The sequence below is a fragment of the Octopus sinensis genome, linkage group LG8 (assembly GCF_006345805.1).
Source record: "Octopus sinensis linkage group LG8, ASM634580v1, whole genome shotgun sequence".
NCBI lineage: Eukaryota > Metazoa > Mollusca > Cephalopoda > Octopoda > Octopodidae > Octopus > Octopus sinensis.
Window position 1 is genome coordinate 70,253,557 of NC_043004.1, and position 20,457 is coordinate 70,274,013.

The window sequence follows — 20,457 nt, forward strand, 5'->3', positions numbered from 1 at the left end:
ACAGAGCGAGACATCATAGACATTACAGACTGGTTTGACTGTCTGTCATCTTTGTGTCGAGCACTGGGAATTGGTTTCTCTACAGGATCGCTAACACCTTTCTTCAGAGATGCCGGTTTGGGAGCAGGTTTAGGAAGCGACTCAACAACCCGATAAGGGGAAGAACTCACCTGTTCAATATTATCAGTATCTTTACTTGTTTTTTGATCCATGATATTTTTTGAAGCATTATTTTGCATATTCCTACTTTGATACAATGTTGAATTCTCAGAAGCAGATCTTAGACGAAATGTCAAATCTTCGTCAGCATCTTGAATAGTTTCATTGTCAAAATTCTTTGATGATTTTAAAGGTGAGGTTTTAATTCCGTGACTAAATTCTAAAGAGGGTCGGGAAGACAGTTGAGCTTTAGGAGACTTGTTTCGTCTAGGGAAAGTTCCAAACTTCTTTGGTAGCAGGTCACAATCTCTTAGACCCTGAAAACGATCAGCTTTCCATAGGAATTCTAATTCAACGTCTTCAAATTCTTTACTTGGAACTCTCTTCAGACGACCCTCCAGGGGAGTCTCAACTCTCAAATTATGAGTATCTGAATTCCACAGAGTATTTTCTAAAGCCAAGAGAGCAAACTGCTTTTCTTCCTCAGTCAGTTGAATACTCCCAGGTGGTGTAATCTCCGCCTCTTCGGGTACATCATCATCATCATCTGGGTATAAATAATCGGAACCACCGTCGTGGCCAATAATTTCAGGTTCTGATTCAGAAAATATAACTCTAAAAGCCCTATTTTCATCTTTATTTCGAGTTAACTTTAAAGCTCCTTTCAATGGAATCTCTGACTTTGTCAGGTCAGCTTTGGTATTGATAGAATTATCTTTGCTTCCCGACTGCTCACAACTCAGTGGGTTTTCATCTGAAGAATGGGTTGCAATTCTTTTAGAAACATTATCATCAACTACTAAAGGTTTGATACTAAGCAGCTTAATGTTTTCATTAAGATTCTGTTGGTCGTTAGCATTTTTATCAACAATCGATGAAACTCTCGGTCCAACTGATAAGTTGCTTTTTATTAGGGATGAGTTCCGTTTTGCAGGAACAGGTGGGGAACCTCTGCCAGCAGAATTCCTTCGGGGTTTGAGATGGTTACAGGGGGGTTTGATGTGCTCAGACCGGGGACGTAAGCAGTTTGCACACAGATCTTTACGCCAGGCATTTTGTGAGAACTCTGCACACACTTCTGACATCCTGTTGCATCATGAGCTGTAGTGAGAGAAAAAGAGAGAGAAAAAAAGAAGGTATGTGAGTAAGGTTACTGAAGAAGAATAAAGCTCTGTGAGAGAGAAAATAGACTTAATTTTAAGCAAGTAAGAAGTATTAGAAATTTACTATTTTTAAATCTCACAACGTGAGATATTCGGCAACAGTACTTTGTAGTAAAGACTGTTTGCCAACATAACATGGCAGTCCTGGTTTAGGATGAATGTTGCTGTAATTTAGCCCCAGGAGACATCATCTCCAGCTGGCTATACGACACAATCTGTGTCCTTATATTTTCAAACAAGGAATCTAGCACCCCCACTCAGATTTAAATAAAGTAATTTTCTAATTTATAAATCAGTAACTAGTTGTCACTTTGAAAACTATATATTTTGAATGGGAATTTGGCAGCGCCACCTGTAACCAAACAATTATTCTGTGCTGATGAAGGGAAATAATTCAGAAATCGCGAAACACAGAGATTGTTTTGTATTCATTCAGATCTGTCAAAGCCAAACAGCTGCATCTGACAGCTACAAGTTTAACGATTTGCAAGACACTTGCAATAATGCTGCTCTGTTAAGTTTTTGTGCATGTATGCATGCATGTGTGCGTGTGTGTGTGTGTGTGTGTGTGCGTGAAAAAGATAATAATAATAATAATGATAATTTCTTAAGTAACCAGAAAATGGGTTTGTTATTAATCATTATTTTGTACAACATTTGTTATGACCCACCCTACTACTGTCCCTTATGGGTGGGACTCAGTTTGCTGTGTGTTGCATCCGTTTTGCAGTCTGGGTCTCATCAGGTACATCCATACATAAAGTCGTGTCTCACTAAAGATCCTGAGTTTTGGCTGCCATGTTGTTATATGCCCTAACCAGATGGGTTGAACAGACTCCCACCCATGAAGGACAGTAGCAGGGTGGGTCAAAACGACCATTGTACAAAATAAAGATTAATACTAAATCCATCTTCTCTTTACTTAAGAAATTATCATTATCATTATCTCGACTAATACTACACAGTTCCTGAAATAGATCCAATGGTAACATACCCCAACTGTGGATGATACCAGGTAACCCAAACTGTGCCAGTGCTCTACTAAACACTTCGACACATTAATCGACATATACCCATTAGTCCAAAATATTAAATGTGTGTGTGTGTGTGTGAGAGAGAGAGTGAGTGTGTGTGTATATATATATTATATATATATATATATATATATATATATTATATATATATATATATATATATAGAGAGAGAGAGAGAGAGAGAGATAGACACACACACAAACACACACACACATGTATACACGTTCAAAGAAATATATATATGTATATGTAAGGAACCAAGGCACCATGTGTATGGTTATATTTTAAACAAGTTTTAAAGTTTACATACATATCTCTCTCTATATAAACGGCAGTTTGTCTGTGCGTTTTCTGTGTGTCTGTTTTCTCGTACCCTCACCCTGACCACGGCTTTCAACCGATTCTGATGAAACTTGACACACACATAGCCCAATGTCATAATTCAAAACTAACGCAGCGAAAATTTTGAAAAGTTCCCCCAGTTCTGAAAAAAATCGATAAATTCGACATGGGGTCGAGAATCAGAAACCCAAACCACAGACCGTCTAGGGGACGCAACTCCACCTTTTTTAACTCACAAAAAAAATTTACCATCATTTTTTTTCCATTTTTTTGCTATTTTTTGGCTATAACTCTCTAAAAATGCTTTATAGTTATTTCCCTTACAAACCTGAGCAACGCCGGGCGATACTGCTAGTACTTAATAAACACATATTTAGTGTCACTGTACATAAATATATATAAACATATATAAACACTGTATATAGCCCTGAGGATAAACCACAAGGGCTATATATATACTTCCTCTGCAGAATAATCCAAAAAACAGTGGCTCAGCTAATTTCAGTAAATGTGTAATTAATGTGTATTAATTGCAAAATATAATGTCAAATCATCATCATTTCAGCAGTGGTGCCCCAGCATGGCCGCGGCCTTCGGGCTAAAACATTTTTAAGGATTTAAGGATTTAAGGATTCAACGTCTGTTTTCCATGCTGACTTGGGTTAGATGGCTTGAGAGGAACTGGCAAGGCCAGGTTCCATTGTCTGTTTTGGTTTAATTCTATGTTAGGTGCTCTTCTTAATGCCAACCACTTTACAGAGTGTGCTTTTCATGTAGCACCAGCACCTTATAATGATGATTACAAAGAAAAATTAATGATGTTCTAAACTGTGATGAGGACTGTACACATTTTTCAGTATTCACAATTTGCTCTCCCTCTGGTGTAGTCCAAAGTACCACCTCATCAGTCTAGTCCATGCATGATATATGCTATACATTCAAGGCCCAAATACATTGAATTTATTGGATGAAACAATAGAGTGTTGGTTTAAACAATTTGCAGTACTCAATGACAGTTTCTTACATTCTGAGTTCAAATCTTTTTGAGACAGAATTTGTCTTTCAAATATTCCAAGATGGATAAAATAAATACCAGTTAAATATTAGGGAAAAATTAATCAACTGGGCCTGCCCAACAGATTTTTGATCATGTGAGCAATATCACAAATACATATCATATGGCTAAGTGGTTAGAACTCACAATCAAGAGGTAGTGAGTTTGATTCCAGGACCAGGCTGTGTGTTGTGTTCTTGCACAAGACACTTTATTTCATGTTGCTCCAGTTCACTCATCTGTAGAAATGAGTTGTGACATCACTGGTGCCAAGCCTTTGCCTTTCCCTTGGATAACATCGGTGGCATGAAGAGAGGAGGCTGGGGAACTTTCTAGGGGCAATCCCATGGTCATTCATGACCGAAGGGGATCTTTACCCCTTTTATATGGTACACATTCAAGTAAATTCCACAATACTTTTTTCTGCATGCCATTAGGTCAACAAATGAACTTCAATGATTCAAGTGTTATGTGTTATGTGCTTGTCATGGTATTTTCATCAGAGCATACAAAGATGGATTGCTTCTTGCCTTCCTTTGGCTATTTTTCACAAGGTGTTAGCTACACCTGACAGGACACAAAGAACACAAAGACCCAGAACTAAAACCACAAAGTTGTTCATCAAATTTTGGCAATATCCTGCCCTGGACAATTTTATTCTCACACCCTCACACTGCATCCCATACTGTATTTGATAAACCCCAGAAGTATGATGGGCAAAATTTAGCTTGCCAGGATTTGAATCAAGAATACAAACAGCTGGAATAAAGAACCCTATATGGTCATACAACCTTCTAGAAATAACAACCAAATTTCCTTCAAATCATACCTTGTCATCTCAAAAAAGGAAGGACACATTGATCTGATGAAAAAGAAGAGAATATTTACGTCAATGTCCATCAAAGTTGTTGTTATTGTTGTAGTTTTGCCTGAGATCAGACTTCATGAAACGACCAAATTTGTTCCAAAGTGACCAACCCAAATTCTATTCATCCATAGGATTATCTTATCTTTTGTGTTATTATTCTATTTTTAAGATAATAGGGCTTTCCTTTGAGTGAAATTTGGCTGCTATTTCTAGCATGCTGTACAAATGTAATAGAGAGTCCCTTGTTGAGTTGAAAAGAAAGCGTGGTACATTACAAAACACAATGATGAACATTATAAAATGATTGGTTTTGATTAATTGGAAGTTCTGAATGAAGCAAGAGATTGATGTGAAGAAGCTGAGTGAGAGTAATGAAGCATTAGTCATCAATGCTGTTGAGAGAAGGTGCAGATGGGGAAACAAAAAAGATGGCGGTTTGTTCCTTTAATAATTTAGTCAGGAGTAGGGTGGGTGGGTAGATGGGATATAGTTCTTACAACCTTAACATGTTCTTGAAGGCTGAACATCTATCTAGAGGCAGGTCAGTGTGGGTGGAGAGATTAACAGGATGTCTGGTCCTGGATGCTTATAACTAAGTGAACTCTGCAAAAAGCACAGACAGACCAGAGGTTGCTGGTGGTGGTGATGGTGGTGTGGTGGTGGTGGTGGTGGTGGTGTTAAACCAGGTGGTGTGTAGTTGCTAACGATGGATGTCAGATGTGTAATGAAGGAAGATATTGAAAAGAAGGAAGATAGTGAAACAAGCACTGCTAACCAGCTCTATCTCATCAAAAAATAAATATATAAATGAATAAAATAAAATTTGGCTTCTGTATCAGCTGAATATGTTAGGAGCAAAAGAAATCTGGAGCACTGTAGTATGCAAATAAATGGTTTTGAGTGTCAGAAAGCATTGATAATTCTAAAGATTTTTTTCTATCTTTTCTTCTTTCTTTCTTTCCTTTTGTCTTAGTCATTTGACTGTGGTTATGCTGTAGCATATCCATCTTGAGAGGTTTTAGTTATCAAATTGACCCCTGGAATTATCTATAATTCTTAAGTTTGGTGCTTATTTTTGCAGTCTCTTTTTTTGCTGAGTCGCTAAGTTACAGGGATGTAAACAAACCTACACCAGTTGTCAAGCAGTGTGAGACACACACACACACACTTGTATGATGCACTTCCACACAGTGTTCATGTACCAAATTCACTCACAAGGCATTAGACAGCCTAGGTCTAAATTAGAAGACACTTGCCCATAGCATCCTGCATCAGGGCTGAATATGAAACCCGGTACATCCAAAGTGGACTTCTTAATAGATGCTGATAAAAGAGGTAGTGATGTGGGTGGTAGTGGTGAAGTAAAGTGTCTTGCTCAAGAAAGTCAGCTATTCAATATCCTTTCTGTCTGTCTTTTCTAGCTTCTTTTTCATTTTAATTTTCCCCTTGTCACTTGTCAAGGCTTTGTCTTTTCACATTATATCCAATAAACTTAGTCTATTGCCGTCTTATGTTGATAAGAAGCTTTCTGATAGCTTTGGCATGTTGCAATACTTAAAAATCTGTTCATCTGTCTTTATAATGATATCTGCTGCATTTGCCTGAGAACCACATCTCTGCAGCATTGGCATATTTTTGCACTTGTTTGTTAACGTTTCAACAACACAGCCATATGTAAGAACGGGTTCTATTTGCACCCCTAGGACTCTTTAACTCCCTCATATTGATAGCAGTTTATTTGACAAAGTATATTTGATATTACCAAAAGCAGCATGGGACTATCTATTTCTTGATGTTTTTCCCATCTGATGCAATAATGGTGTCCAAATATTTAAATCTATCCGTTTGCTTCAAGGTCATTCCATTATTTCTTAGGTTGCAAATTAGCAGTTACTTCCTTTGAGATTGTCATTGTCGGAGTTTCATTATATCACTTCAAAAAGAGGTTATCAACATAGTTACTAATGAATGACATCTGATGCTAAGTGTGAGAAGAATACAATTGACAGCTTCCTATGACAAAACAATTAGACATCTAACAAATCTGGGTGTGGATGTGTTGATGTCGGCAGAACAAGATGATCAAACCACAGAAGTTCCTCTCACATACACACACTCAAGGGAGAAGTGCCTTCATATAGTTACTCAACTTGCTAGAAATATCAATCAAATCACCCTCAAATCACACTCTACCATCTTTAAAAATAAATATATTGAAACATGCCTATTGAGTCAAGTACATCAACATCAAAATGAAAATCAAATGGAAATTGTAGTTGTGATCCCTGTGCCGGTGGCACGTAAAAAACACCATCCAAACGTGGCCGATACCAGCACTGCCTCAACTGGCATCTATGCCAGTGGCACATAAAAAGCACCAACCGATTTGGATGTTGCCAGCCTTCTCTGGCCCCTATGTCGGTGGCACATAAAAAGCAGCCACTACACTCATGGAGTGGTTGGCATTAGGAAGGGCATCCAGCTGTAGAAACACTGCCAGATCAGACTGGTGCCTGGTGCAGCCTCCTGGCTTCCCAGACCCCAGTCGAACCATCCAACACATTCTAGCATGGAAAACGATGACGGCGATGATGATGATGATGATGATGATGCATGGGTGTGTGGTTAAAAAGCCTGCTTTGCAACCATATGGTTTTGAGTGTAGTCCTTCTGCATGGCATGTTGGAGAAGTGTGTTCTGCTATATCCTCAGGCCAACCAATACCTTGGGAGTACATATGATGGTGGAAACTGTATAGAAGCCTGTCACATATATTAGTGTGTCTCTTTGTTTGTACCCCCTCACACCACTTAACTGTTGTTAGTTTGTTTATATCCCTGTAACTTAGCTGTTCAACAAAAGAGACTTATAGAATAAAGGCCAGACTTAAAAATTAAGTACTGGGGACACACTTATTTGACTATCCCTTTTAGGGCTTTGATACAGCATGGCTGTAGTCCAATGGCTGAAATGGGAGAAAAGATAGTGGAAATAAAAAGACAAAAAAGATAATATAGATTAGAATATATGCAAAGACAAGCTGGTCATGGTTGGAAGGTCTTTGATCAAAGGTTTACTTTAACAGGTTAGGTCTGGCCTGCAGGCTGAAGAAGAATCACAACCCAAGAATGAAGGAAGGCACATAGATATGCATGCATGGTCAAACATACTCATTTCCAAATTGCTGAGTGTACACTCAATCATCCTACTCCAAACTGTGCCTGGATCAAAGCAGGACAACTGCAGGAAGTTGGTAATGTTGGAAGGGATTTTTTCAAGAAAGCCTAACGAGAGCAGTGAGAGAGTGCAAACCTCTGCCAAGGCAACACCAACGATTGGCCAGAGATGGGTTTTTAAATGAGAATATCTGAAATAAACTAGACTGCTCTCACAAACGAGAATACTAAAAATGAAATTGACTGCTCTCAAAAATTAAGTAAAAAAAAAAAACAGGAAAAATAATCCAGAATCCTTGTCCAGTACCAGATCGGTCCCAAAGTCTAATCAGTTTGTGCTGGTCATGAGGCCAAACATCTCTGAAAGTTTCATCCAAATCCATCCAGCAGTTCTTGAGATATCTTGTCCATGGGCAAACAAACAAACATACACAACTGAAAGCAATACCTCTGCCTTTACTAAGGCAGAGGTAATAATTCTTGTGAGAAAGAGCTTAACAGCAGCTGTCATCATCATCATCATAGTCATTATTATGCCTACTTTTTTTCATGTATGCATGAGTTGGAGAAGACTTTATGAAACAGTATTCTACGGCTGGATAGCCTTTTTAATGCCAACCATTACTTCTTTTACAAGTAAGGTATTTTATCTCACTGATCCTTGCACATCAAACTGCTGAGCTGTGGTAAATATTATCTGTGTGGGACAAAAACAAATGTTGTATATACATATATAGATATATTCACCCATACATATAGAGAAGTCTTCATTAATATTTATCAGCCCTGGATAAATACTTTACACCTAACCTAGAACACTATGCATTTTGTATCGAAGAATAAGAGATAGCTACTAAATACCTGATCATCAAAAGAGATAAGGACCTCCACTGCCATAAGACCTCTACTGCCATAACAGTGTGCAAGATATCATACATATCATCAACAGCTGTCCAGAAATGTCCGATAAAAATAATACCTTATCATGAGACATAGGATTATCGCTAAATCCACCCAAAGTGGCCAGCTAGTAGAATCAGCATGCAGGACAAAATGCTTGGCTGCATTTTGTCTGTCTTTACATTCTGAGTTCAAATGCTGCCGAGGTCAACTTTGCCTTTCATCCTTTCAGGGTTGATGAAATAAGAACTGGCCAAGTACTGGGGGTCAATGTAATCGACTAACCCCCGCCTCCCACAAAATTTTGGGCCTTCTGCCTATAACAGAAAGGATTATTACTTAAACCATCCATAATGCTATATCCAGGAACAATTGTCATGACAGCCACAGCAAAAGAACATTAGAACCAGAAAGTTCTATCCACACCCTTAAATAGAAAGAATACTAGTAGAACAAATAAAATCTGCAAATTTGTGTCAGTACAACAGGCCTGATATGGGCCAAGGAGCAAAAGCAGATGTGGCTGTCGCTTCAAATATTGGAGAAAAGGTGAACATCTACAGAGAACTAATGAGAAACTTATTCTCATATCAAGTCTACAGGTTTTCATTTGCATGTATTACCATTGATACACTGGGTTACATAACAACAGATCTGCATAAAAATCTAGAAGTGGGAGGGTTCTTCAAAACAGAACGACACACACTGATTTGCATTCTCTAAAGACAATCGATTAGAAGTAGAGTGAAAATCTGCAAACATTCAAGAGATTCTCCATTTGTGGTTTCTGGGGACAGACAAACAGATGAACATACACACACACATGCACACACACATACACAGAATTTCCATAGAGTTTCTGTCTACCAAATTTCACACACAAGTCATTGGTCAACCAGAGTTATAATGCAAGACACTTACCCAAAGTGCCATGCAATGGAATCAAATCCAAAGGTTGTGCAGTGAATTCTTAACAATATAACTATGCCTAGCTTTTTCAATTCCATTCATGCCTCCTATGATAACACTGTATAGCAAGATTTTTATCCTTGTGTGGCAACTGTTATTTTGTATTTGCTTACCCCTAGAAAGTATGAAAAATAGCTAATATTTTCTTCAAGTTTTGCTTTTGTTACATTTATTCAGACCCAGAGAATCCCTCTCAACACATGGCTATGATGCTTCCCCACTACTCCTGCTTATGATCATAGATGCACATATCGTCACCAAGGGACATGTTCAAGTGGTTAAGGTGCCAAGCAACTGACAAGCAAATCTATGGTATTGAGCATATTGATATAATGATATTTCTTCTTCAGCAACTCAACACTGAATCTATCTGAAATATAAATTACACAGGCGCAGGAGTGGCTGTGTGGTAAGTAGCTAGCTAACCAACCACATGGTTCCGGGTTCAGTCCCACTGCGTGGCATCTTGGGCAAGTGTCTTCTGCTATAGCCCCGGGCCGACCAATGCCTTATGAGTGGATTTGGTAGACAGAAACTGAAAGAAGCCTGTCGTATATATGTACTAGCAGTATCGCCCGGCGTTGCTCAGGTTTGTAAGGGAAATAACTATAAAGCATTTTTAGAGAGTTATAGCCAAAAAATAGCAAAAAAATGGAAAAAAAATGATGGTAAATTTTTTTGAGAGTTAAAAAAGGTGGAGTTGCGTCCCCTAGACGGTCTGTTGTTTGGGTTTCTGATTCTCGACCCCATGTCGAATTTATCGATTTTTTTCAGAACTGGGGGAACTTTTCAAAATTTTCGCTGCGTTAGTTTTGAATTATGACATTGGGCTATGTGTGTGTCAAGTTTCATCAGAATCGGTTGAAAGCCGTGGTCAGAGTGAGGGTACGAGAAAACAGACACACAGAAAACGCACAGACAAACTGTCGTTTATATAGAGAGAGATATATATATAAGTGTGTGTGTATATGTTTGTGTGTCTGTGTTTGTCCCCCTAGCATTGCTTGACAACCGATGCTGGTGTGTTTACGTCCCTGTCACTTAGCGGTTCGGCAAAAGAAACCGATAGAATAAGTACTGGCCTTACAAAGAATAAGTCCCGGGGTCGATTTGCTCGACTAAAGGCGGTGCTCCAGCATGGCCACAGTCAAACTAGTAAAAGAGTAAAAGGGTAAAGAGAGAGTGTAATTTATCGGAATATTAAATCAACCCCAAATCAATACTTGATTGGTACTAGATTTTATTGAGCAGCCCCTGAAAGGATGTAAAGAAAATTTGACCTTAGTAAGATTTGAACTCAGCACATAATAGTTTTGTTGCTAAATAGTGTAGGCCTTTTATATGACCCACTAATGATTCTGTCTACCCAGCAGTCTACAACTTAATTTCCCATCTCTAACCCCCACTTCTCACCCTGACAACAACCATTTACCATTTTATCATATTTTCATACTCCATTATCTAATACTCAAGAGAAACATCACACCCATATAGTGCAATGTAGAATTAGTCTGCCAGCAGGCAAGGGTGGGAAGGGCTAGGGGGTGAAAGGATTAGCAAGGAAAGAGAGGGTTATGCCACAGATGGGTCCACATAAACATTTAATCAGGTCACTTAATAATAAAGCAGTCTAAGGAGAAGGTGTGTGGAGTGGGGAGTGAAGCAGGCAGAGGGGGGGGGGGCGAAAGTGGGTAATAATTAAACAAATTATTATTGTTGTTGTTGTTGTTAAGGTGGCAAAGCTGGCAGAATTGTCAGTGGCATTTCGTACACCTTTATGTTCTGAGTTCAAATTCCACAAAGGTCAACTTTGTCTTTCATCCTTTTAGCGTCAATAAATTAAGTACTAGTGAAACACTGGGGTCAATGTAATTGACTAGTTCCCTCCCCCTATATTACAGGCCTTTTATCGACCCCATAAGGATGAAAAGCAAAGTCATCATTGGCAGAACTTGAACTCAGACTGTAAGGCCAGAAGAAAGGCTGTGAACCGTTTTGTATGGCACAACCGACAAGTCTGTCAAATCACCACCTTAATAATGGTTTCAAATTTTGGCACAAGGCCAGCAGTTGATTCTATCAACCCCAGTGTTCAACTGGTACTTATTTTATTGACCCCAAAAGGATCAAATGCAGAGTTGATCTGGCAGAATTTGAACTCAGAGTATAAGCATGGAAGAAATGCCACAAAGCATTTTGCCCGACATGCTAACGATTTTGCCACCTAAATAATAATAATAATAAAAATAATAATAATCCTTTCTACTATAGGCACAAGGGCAGGAATTTGGGGGAGGGGGCTGATTGATTACATCGACCCCAGTACTCAACTGATACTTATTTTATCAACCCTGAAAGGTTTAAAGGCAAAGTCGATCTCGACAGAATTTGAACTCAGAACATAAAAATGAATGTGATGCCACAAAGCTAACAATTCTGCCAGTATGTCACCAATTAAATAATAATAATAATAATAATATAATAATAATAATAATAATAATAATAATAATAATCACTGAAGGCCGGATATAGTAACCTTTAGGAGGGACAAACAAGAGTGCCTAATAATTGATGTAGCAGTGCCAGGAGATCAAATATCATCATGAAAGAAAGAGAAAAGGTTGATAAATATGGAGACCTGAACTGAGATCGCTAAGATGTGGCAGCTACGAGAGTCAAACATAAAGGTTATCCCTATTGTCATCGGAGCATTGGGTTCAAAACCACCCAATCTGGAAAAACATCTGAAAACCTTAGAGATACCCTACAATCTAGGTGTATTGCAAGAGTTGGCAATACTTGGAACTGCATGCACATTGTGTAAAGCACTGTCTGTCTGAGGTCCTCGTTGTGACTTGACAAACAGTGCAAACCCCAGGTAGACACAATATCTTCAATCAACAATCTCACGGTATTGTATACTGTGCAATGTCTATAATGGTTTTTTATTTTGGCACAAGGCCAGCAATTTGGGTGGGGGGATGGGGTACGATGATTACATCAACTCCAGTACTGAATTGGTGCATATTTTATTGATCCCAAAATGATGAAAGGCAAAGTTGAGGTTGGCAGTATTTGAACTCAGAATATAAAGGCAGATGAATATAATAATAATAATCCATTCTACTAAAGGCACAAACCTTGAAATTTTGTAGGAAATTTTGTAGTCAGTTATATCAGTCCCAGTGTTTCACTGGTACTTAATTTATCAACCTCGAAAGGATGAAGGGCAAAGTCGATCTTGGCAAAATTCGAACTCCAAACGTAGTGGTAGATGAAATACCACTGAGCATTTCAACCGACGTGCTAACGATTTTGCCAGCTCACTGCCTTGAATATAATAATAATAATAATAATAATAATAATAATAATAATAATAATAATAATAATAATGATAATCGCTATTAATGAAAGAATGAAGGAAGGAGGGAAATAGAGAAGGAGAAAGAGAAGTCTGATGACTGACTTCTCTTTGAGTGAATCTAAGATTTATATCAAAACAGCTGACTGAGACATGAATAAAGTCTAGGGCGGTGGCAGTTAACTTCTTCGTTCTCTGTTTTTGTTTTTTGATTTTGCTTTTTGTTCTTTGTTTTGGTTCCCTTCTGTTTGATAACATTTCATGGGAATTAGGCAAGGCTGGCAGGGATGGAGGGAAGAAACAGAAAAAGAGGTGGTGATAAAGGATGGAAGAGGGTGGTGGTGGTACTAGTAGTAGTTGTAGTAGTAGTAGTAGAATCCTTCTTCTGGTGAAGGTAGCAAAAGGGTTTACATCATTTACTTTTGTGGAAGTTCAAGAACAGGGGAAGATGGGGATGATGATGATGATAATAATGATGATGATGATGAGGAGGAGGAGGAGGAGGAGGGGGGAGCTGTTGAATAGCAAAGAATATCAAACTTTCCCAAAGCCTCACCCACAGTTGTCTTTCATCATGATGAAAGTTACTATGATTATTATTATTATTATTCTTATTCTTATTCTTATTATTATTATTATTATTTTATTTATATTATTATTATTATTATTATTATTGTTATTATTTTGTTATTGTTATTATTATTATTTTATTGAACATTATTATTGCTATATTATTATACATTATTGTTGTTATTATTACACCAATATCTATTCATCTGCCTATTGAATCATTTATAAAAGGCAAAATGAGAAATTATACACCATCTGGAGAGAGAAGAAAAAAACATATTTGATTACAAAATGCATGTGAATGTATGTGCATGCATGTACTTATATGTTTGTGTGTGCATTTATATGTGTGTCTATGTATGCAGTTATACACACGTTTGTATGTATTTGTGTATGAATTTATACACACGTTTGTATGTATTTGTGTGTGTGTGTGTGTGTGTGTGTGTGTGTGTGTGTGTGTGTGTGTACATATATACACACACACACACATATACACACATCTGTCGGTTATAAAGAAAAGAAAAAAAAACATGTAGACAACATCATAGTATTTCCTGTCTGGTTTTTCTTGTCTTGGAGAACTGATTTTCACCTCCAGGAAACTCCAGAGAAGCAGGCCAACAGATCATCCAAAACACACACACACACATGAATACATCTGAATACACAATAAACTGATTGTTTAATGTGTTGTACCACTATACTACTATCTAAATATCTGTATCTAGATAATAGTACAACCCACCATTATCTAGATCTGTTTATCTCGATGGTAGGTGTCATAAGATTCCACCCAGTCCCTATCTCCTACTCCAGCTCTCAACTTAAACCCTTAAAAACCACTCCACCTCCTTGTCTGTTTACTAAACAAGTGAGATAAGATGCTGTTTGGGATGTTGTGATTTCTGTGATTATGAATCAAAACTAGAATCCCAGCCAGCAAGGAAGTCTCCCCTGTTCATTCAGGGTTTGGCTCATAAGAAATGTTGCAAGGGTTACCCTGACATTAAGTAGTTGCTTGTTCTTTTTCCAAGTTTCAAGCACTGGACGATGGCCATACTGGGGCACCACCTTTAAAAGCTTTTAATCAGTCAATCATATTGACCCCAGTCCTTATTTCACACTGGTATTTATTTTATTGATCTCTGGTTATTAACTGACTTAGCATATTTGTTTGGCATTATAAGACATTCTCTTTTCTTTCTCTTTTACTTGTTTCAGTCAGTTGACTGTGGCCATGCTTGAGCACCGCCTTCAGTTGAGCAAATCAGCCCCAGGACTTATTCTTTGTAAGCCTAGTACTTATTCTATCAGTTTCTTTTGCCGTAAACACGCAAGCATCGGTTGTCAAGCAATGTTGGGGGGACAAACACAGGCACACAAACACATACACACACGTACATACATATATATATATATATATGGGAACACTGACGGGGTTGGGGGCGTGGGTATACTTCTCGCTGAAAAATGGGTAGATAAGGTAATAGAGGTAATCAGAGTAAGTGACAGAATACTTAAGATTAGATTAGTGCTTCATCATAGATTAGCAACCATTATATCGGCCTATGCCCCTCAGCCGGGGCTACCTGATGGACAGAAAGACGGATTCTATGACACCCTACTGGAGACTACCTCACTGACAAACGATAGAGACCTTCTCTTTGTGGCTGGTGACTTCAATGGTCACGTTGGACGACATGCTGGGGGCTTCCATGGTGTACATGGAGGCTATGGTTATGGTTCCCGCAACGAGGAGGGAACCAGGCTGCTGGAGTTCTGCGATGCAAATGATCTTATGGTTTGCAACACTAACTTCAGGAAACCTACCAGCCACCTAGTCACCTACTGATCGGGCCAACATACCAGCCAAATTGACTACATCCTTGCCAGGAAAAGGGAAAGATGGCTGCTTATAAATGCCAAAACCTTCCCAGGCGAAGAATGTACCCCACAACATAGACTGGTAGTTAGTGACTTTAGGATCAGGACTAAGAGGATGACTAGAAGACGACCAACATGGAGAAGAAGGATCTGGAAGCTTAAAGATCCTGCAAATGGACAGATATTTAGGGACATATTACTTGAAGCCTTTGACGAAGTAGAAAGGGATATAACTTCACATGGGGTAGAAGACAACTGGAGGTCTCTAAGGGACAACCTGCTGAGAGCCACTGACCAGATCTGTGGCTGGTGCAAAGTCTCCTCTTGACCCAAAATAACGTGGTGGTGGAACAGGGCTATAAGAGAAAAGAGACAGGCTTGGAAGGACTGGAAAAATGGTGGTAGCAGGGAATTGTATCAGACTACCAAAAGAGAAGCTAGGAGACAGGTTTATTTAGCCAGAGGGGAAGCAGATAAGAAAAAATTTGCCAATGTTCTGTGCCGTGAGGACCAAAGACTTGAGGTATTCCGTGTTGCAAGACAGTGTGTGAGAGAGAATCGTGATGTGGTAGGAGAGAAATGTGTTCGCATGGATGATGGCTCACTTGCGCTGAATGAGGGTGCAAAGAGAGAGGTTTGGAGACACCATTACGAGAGGCTGCTAAATAAGGAAAATGAATGGGAGAAAGAGAGTCTGCCGAATGTCGACCCAACAGAGGGACCAGCTATCCGAGTTGACAGTTCCTTAGTAGTTAAGGCAATTAGAAGCATGAAGACAGGGAAAGCCCCAGGCCCATCAGGAATTACTGCAGAGATGCTTAAAATATCTGGTAGTGTCGGCTACAGCCTAGTCACCCGTATAGTTAACCAAGTGATACATGAAGGAGTCATACCCAATGACTGGTGTAGCAGCATAATAGTCAACTGTTACAAAGGTAAAGGTGACGCCCTAGATACAAATAATTACAGAGGTATCAAGCTGTTGGATCAGGTGATGAAGGTTACGGAGAGGGTCATAGCCCAACTGATTAGAGAGCGAGTTAGTTTAGATGAGATGCAGTTTGGGTTCATGCCAGGGAAAAGCACCACTGATGCCATATTCCTGGTAAGACAGCTGCAGGAGAAATACCTAGCCAAAGATAAGCCCCTGTACATGGCTTTCGTTGACATGGAGAAAGCCTTTGACAGGGTCCCCCGATCCCTTATCTGGTGGTCAATGAGGAAACTAGGGATAGATGAATGGTTAGTGAGAACTGTGCAAGCCATGTACAGAGACGCTGTAAGTAAGGTGAGGGTTGGCAATGAGTACACTAAAGAATTCAGGGTAGAGGTAGGGGTCCTCCAAGGTTCAGTCCTCAGCCCCCTCCAAGGAATTCAGGACAGGATGCCCCTGGGAGCTCCTATATGTTGATGACCTTGCTCTAATTGCTGAGTCACTATCAGAACTAGAGGAGAAGTTTCAAGTGTGGAGACAAGGATTAGAATCGAAGGGCCTTAAAATCAACCTAGCTAAAACCAAAGTACTAATAAGTAGAAAGGTAGACAATCCACAAATATCCTCAGGAAGATGGCTCTGCTCGATCTGTAGAAAAGGTGTAGGTAGAAACTCTATAAGATGTACCCAGTGTAAGCTATGGACACATAAGAGGTCCAGCAATGTCAAAGGTAGGCTAACTAGGAAGATAGTTTTTGTATGTGGCAGATGCTCAGGAGCAATAAACACTGAAAATGCTCAGAGACCAACTTCCGCCACATTCCAGGGAGAAAAACTAGAAATTGTTGATAGCTTCCGTTACCTAGGTGACCAAGTCAGTAGCTGGGGGCTGGTGTGCTGAAAGTGTAACTGCTAGAGTAAGAATAGCCTGGGCAAAGTTCAGAGAGCTCTTACCTCTGCTGGTGACAAAAGGCCTCTCGCTCAGAATAAAAGGCAGACTGTATGACGTATGTGTATGAACAGCCATGCTACATGGCAGTGAAACGTGGGCCGTGACTGCTGAGGATATGCGTAAGCTCCCAAGAAATGAAGCCAGTATGCTCCGATGGATGTGTAATGTCAGTGTTCATACTCGACAGAGTGTAAGTACCTTGAGAGAAAAGTTGGACCTAAGAAGCATCAGTTGTGGTGTGCAAGAGAGACGTTTGCACTGGTATGGTCATGTAGTGAGAATGGATGAAGATAGTTGTGTGAAAAAGTGCCACACCCTAGCGGTTGAGGGTACCTGTGGAAGAGGTAGACTCAGAAAGACCTGGGATGAGGTGGAAAAGCATGACCTTTGAACATTGGGCCTCACTGAGGCAATGACTAGTGACTGGGACCTTTGGAAATATGCTGTGCTTGAGAAGACTCGGCAAGCTCGAGTGAGACCATAACCTTGTGGCCTATGCCAGGGGTGTAACCAGCCCACTTATGCGTACCTTTCTTTCATTGGACACTAAACTATGCTTGCAAAGACCTGTTGAGACAAGTGAAATCGAAATCGAAATCAAATTTGATGATTGGCATCTGTGCTAGTGGAGCACTAAGAGTACCATACAAGCACGATCATTGCCAGAGCAACAAGCTGGCCTCTGTGCTGATGGCATGTAAAAAGCACCATTCAAGCATGATCATTACCTGTGTCACCTTACTGGCACTTGTGCTGGTGGCACATGAAAAAACATTCGAGCGAGGTCGTTGCCAGTGCCACTGGACTGGCTCCTGTGCAGGTGGCACATAAAATGCTCCATTTGAGTGTGGCTGCTGCCAGTACTGCCTGACTGGCCCTCATGCCAGTGGCACATAAAAGCACCCACTACACTCTCAGAGTGGTTGGCATTATGAATGGCATCCAGCTGTAGAAACTCTGCCAGATCAGATTGGAGTCTGGTGCAGCCATCTGGTTCACCAGACCTCAGTCAAATTGTCCAACCCATGCTAGCATGGAAAGCGGATGTTAAACAATGATGATGATGGTGATGATACTGTTATTTCCTCAGTCTCAGAAGGATGAAAGGCAATGTCTCGACCCCGGTGAAATTTAATTTGGAACATAACCAAACACTGCAATAGAGTGTGTTTGATATTTGGCCAATTCTTACACTGAACATTAAGCTGAATTTTTTATATCAAACTGGCATCCTCTGTACTTCCATAAATGATGGTATAATATAGAGTATATATGTCAGAGAAAGGGAGAAAGTTAAACGTCTATTGCTTGAGATGTCTTTGCAAAATCTTTGGCATCACATGGGAAAGACACGATCGCCAATTCTGAGGTTTTGGGCAACAAAGGAAAGAATACCATATTTGCAATGCTCAATGAGTGTCGTCTGTGATGGCAGGGTTATTTGTTATTTCTTTACTGCCCAGAAGGGTCTAGACACAGAGGGGACAAACCAGGACAGACAAAGGAATTAAGTCGATTATATCGACCCCAGTGCGTAACTGGTACTTATTTAATCGACCCCAAAAGGATGAAAAGCAAAGTCAACCTCAGCAGAATTTGAACTCAGTACGTAGCGGCAGACAAAATACCACTAAGCATTTCGCCCGGCATGCTAACGTTTCTGCCAGCTCACTGCCTTATATTTGTGTCAGACAAGCAGGGTTATTTGTGCCAGACAGACACATCCCTAAATGTTTAATACATAGCCTACTTGAGTATGGATCACATCAAACAAATTATTCTTATCTGAAATGTATGGATGCATGTTAAAGGGACAACTGTCCAGTACATGTTCAATGGGGACATAGAAGGATGTAGCATTAAACTGTTTATTCCAGAGATGTGCTGTGAAGGCAGAGGTGAAAAAGGTTGAATTTGAGAAACTAAAAAGACAAATGTGAAAGACATCAACTCTACACAACTCCATTTTTGTCTGTAGTAACTGTAAAAAGAACTCCACTTATCAAACAGGCTGACACAGTCATTACATATGATGTGAGAGTATAATGATGGGGTAGAAAGGAAAGAAAAAGAGAAAGAAAGAGAGAAGTAGAAGAAAAGAAGAAATTTCCATCAAGTTGAGGTTGATGAAGACCAATCCACACAAATATCAAATCCCAAGAGAAAGAAAAGCAAAAACAAGCATGTTTTAGTGCTTATCTGAAAAGAGTAAGGAATAGGTGAAGTATTAATGTCGACCCAGTGCAGAAAACTGCATCTGTTAGCAGCTAGCATTGCAGCAAATAATTCCTAAGGAAAGAGGAAACAGCAGTGTAAAGTAAAGAGTAGTTTATCTTTTAGTAAACATTCTGTGGGAATACCAGAATGTTCTCAGGTAGAAAAAATGAAAACATTTTCTTTTTTTTTTTTCAAATACTTTAATCTGATTTAATAATCATACTGGTAAAATGTCTAACGGAGGATAAGATACTGAGCAAACAGCTTGCAGGATGGGTGGTAAGGTAAATTCGTTCATGTCGATTGAAGGAATTTTGGTGTGTACTTGATGTTTATACATGTTTGGGCATGCAAACAAAAGACAAGGTACTTGAGTTGAGTATATTTATTCACTTGAAATTTATGATGCATTTCATTGTAACTCAAAGTGACTTGTCACTTGTATTGTTTCAAAATAAAAAATATGGATTTCATATCTTTTCATTACCAAGAAGATAGCACATGGCAAAAAACCCTGACTAACAATGTTGTGAATGAATGTGTGTCTATAGCAGTAGTTCTCAACCAGTTTTTTTTTTTTTTTATCTATGGACTCCTTTGATTACTATTCTATTCTGGACAATGAATTATATGAAACATGTATTATCATCATCATCATCAAACATTTGCTTCCCATGCTGGTATTTGTTGAACGTTTTGACAGGATCCAACAAGCAGCAGAGTTGTGTCAGGCCCCAGTGTCTGCTTTGGCATGATTTCTACAGCTGGATACCTTTTCTAACACCAGCCACTTTATGCTTTGTACTGGGTGCTTTTTATGTGGCACCAACACTAGTGAGGTCACCAAATAACTTACAAGACAAAGTAAAGA

The 20,457-nt window shown here is 39.3% G+C and overlaps 1 protein-coding gene across 4 annotated transcripts in view; it reads right to left on the bottom strand.

Moving 5' to 3' along the window:
- The window catches only part of LOC115214953, a 479,885-nt gene that overhangs the window by 68,242 nt on the left and 391,186 nt on the right, over positions 1-20,457 (bottom strand). For all 4 annotated transcript variants that reach the window (XM_029784046.2, XM_029784048.2, XM_029784045.2 and 1 more), the window contains one exon: positions 1-1,260. This exon is cut by the window's left edge and continues 1,483 nt beyond it. In XM_029784046.2, the coding sequence (XP_029639906.1) occupies positions 1-1,244 (1,244 nt within the window). In that variant the 5' untranslated portion in view covers positions 1,245-1,260. The remainder of the gene's footprint in view (positions 1,261-20,457) is intronic.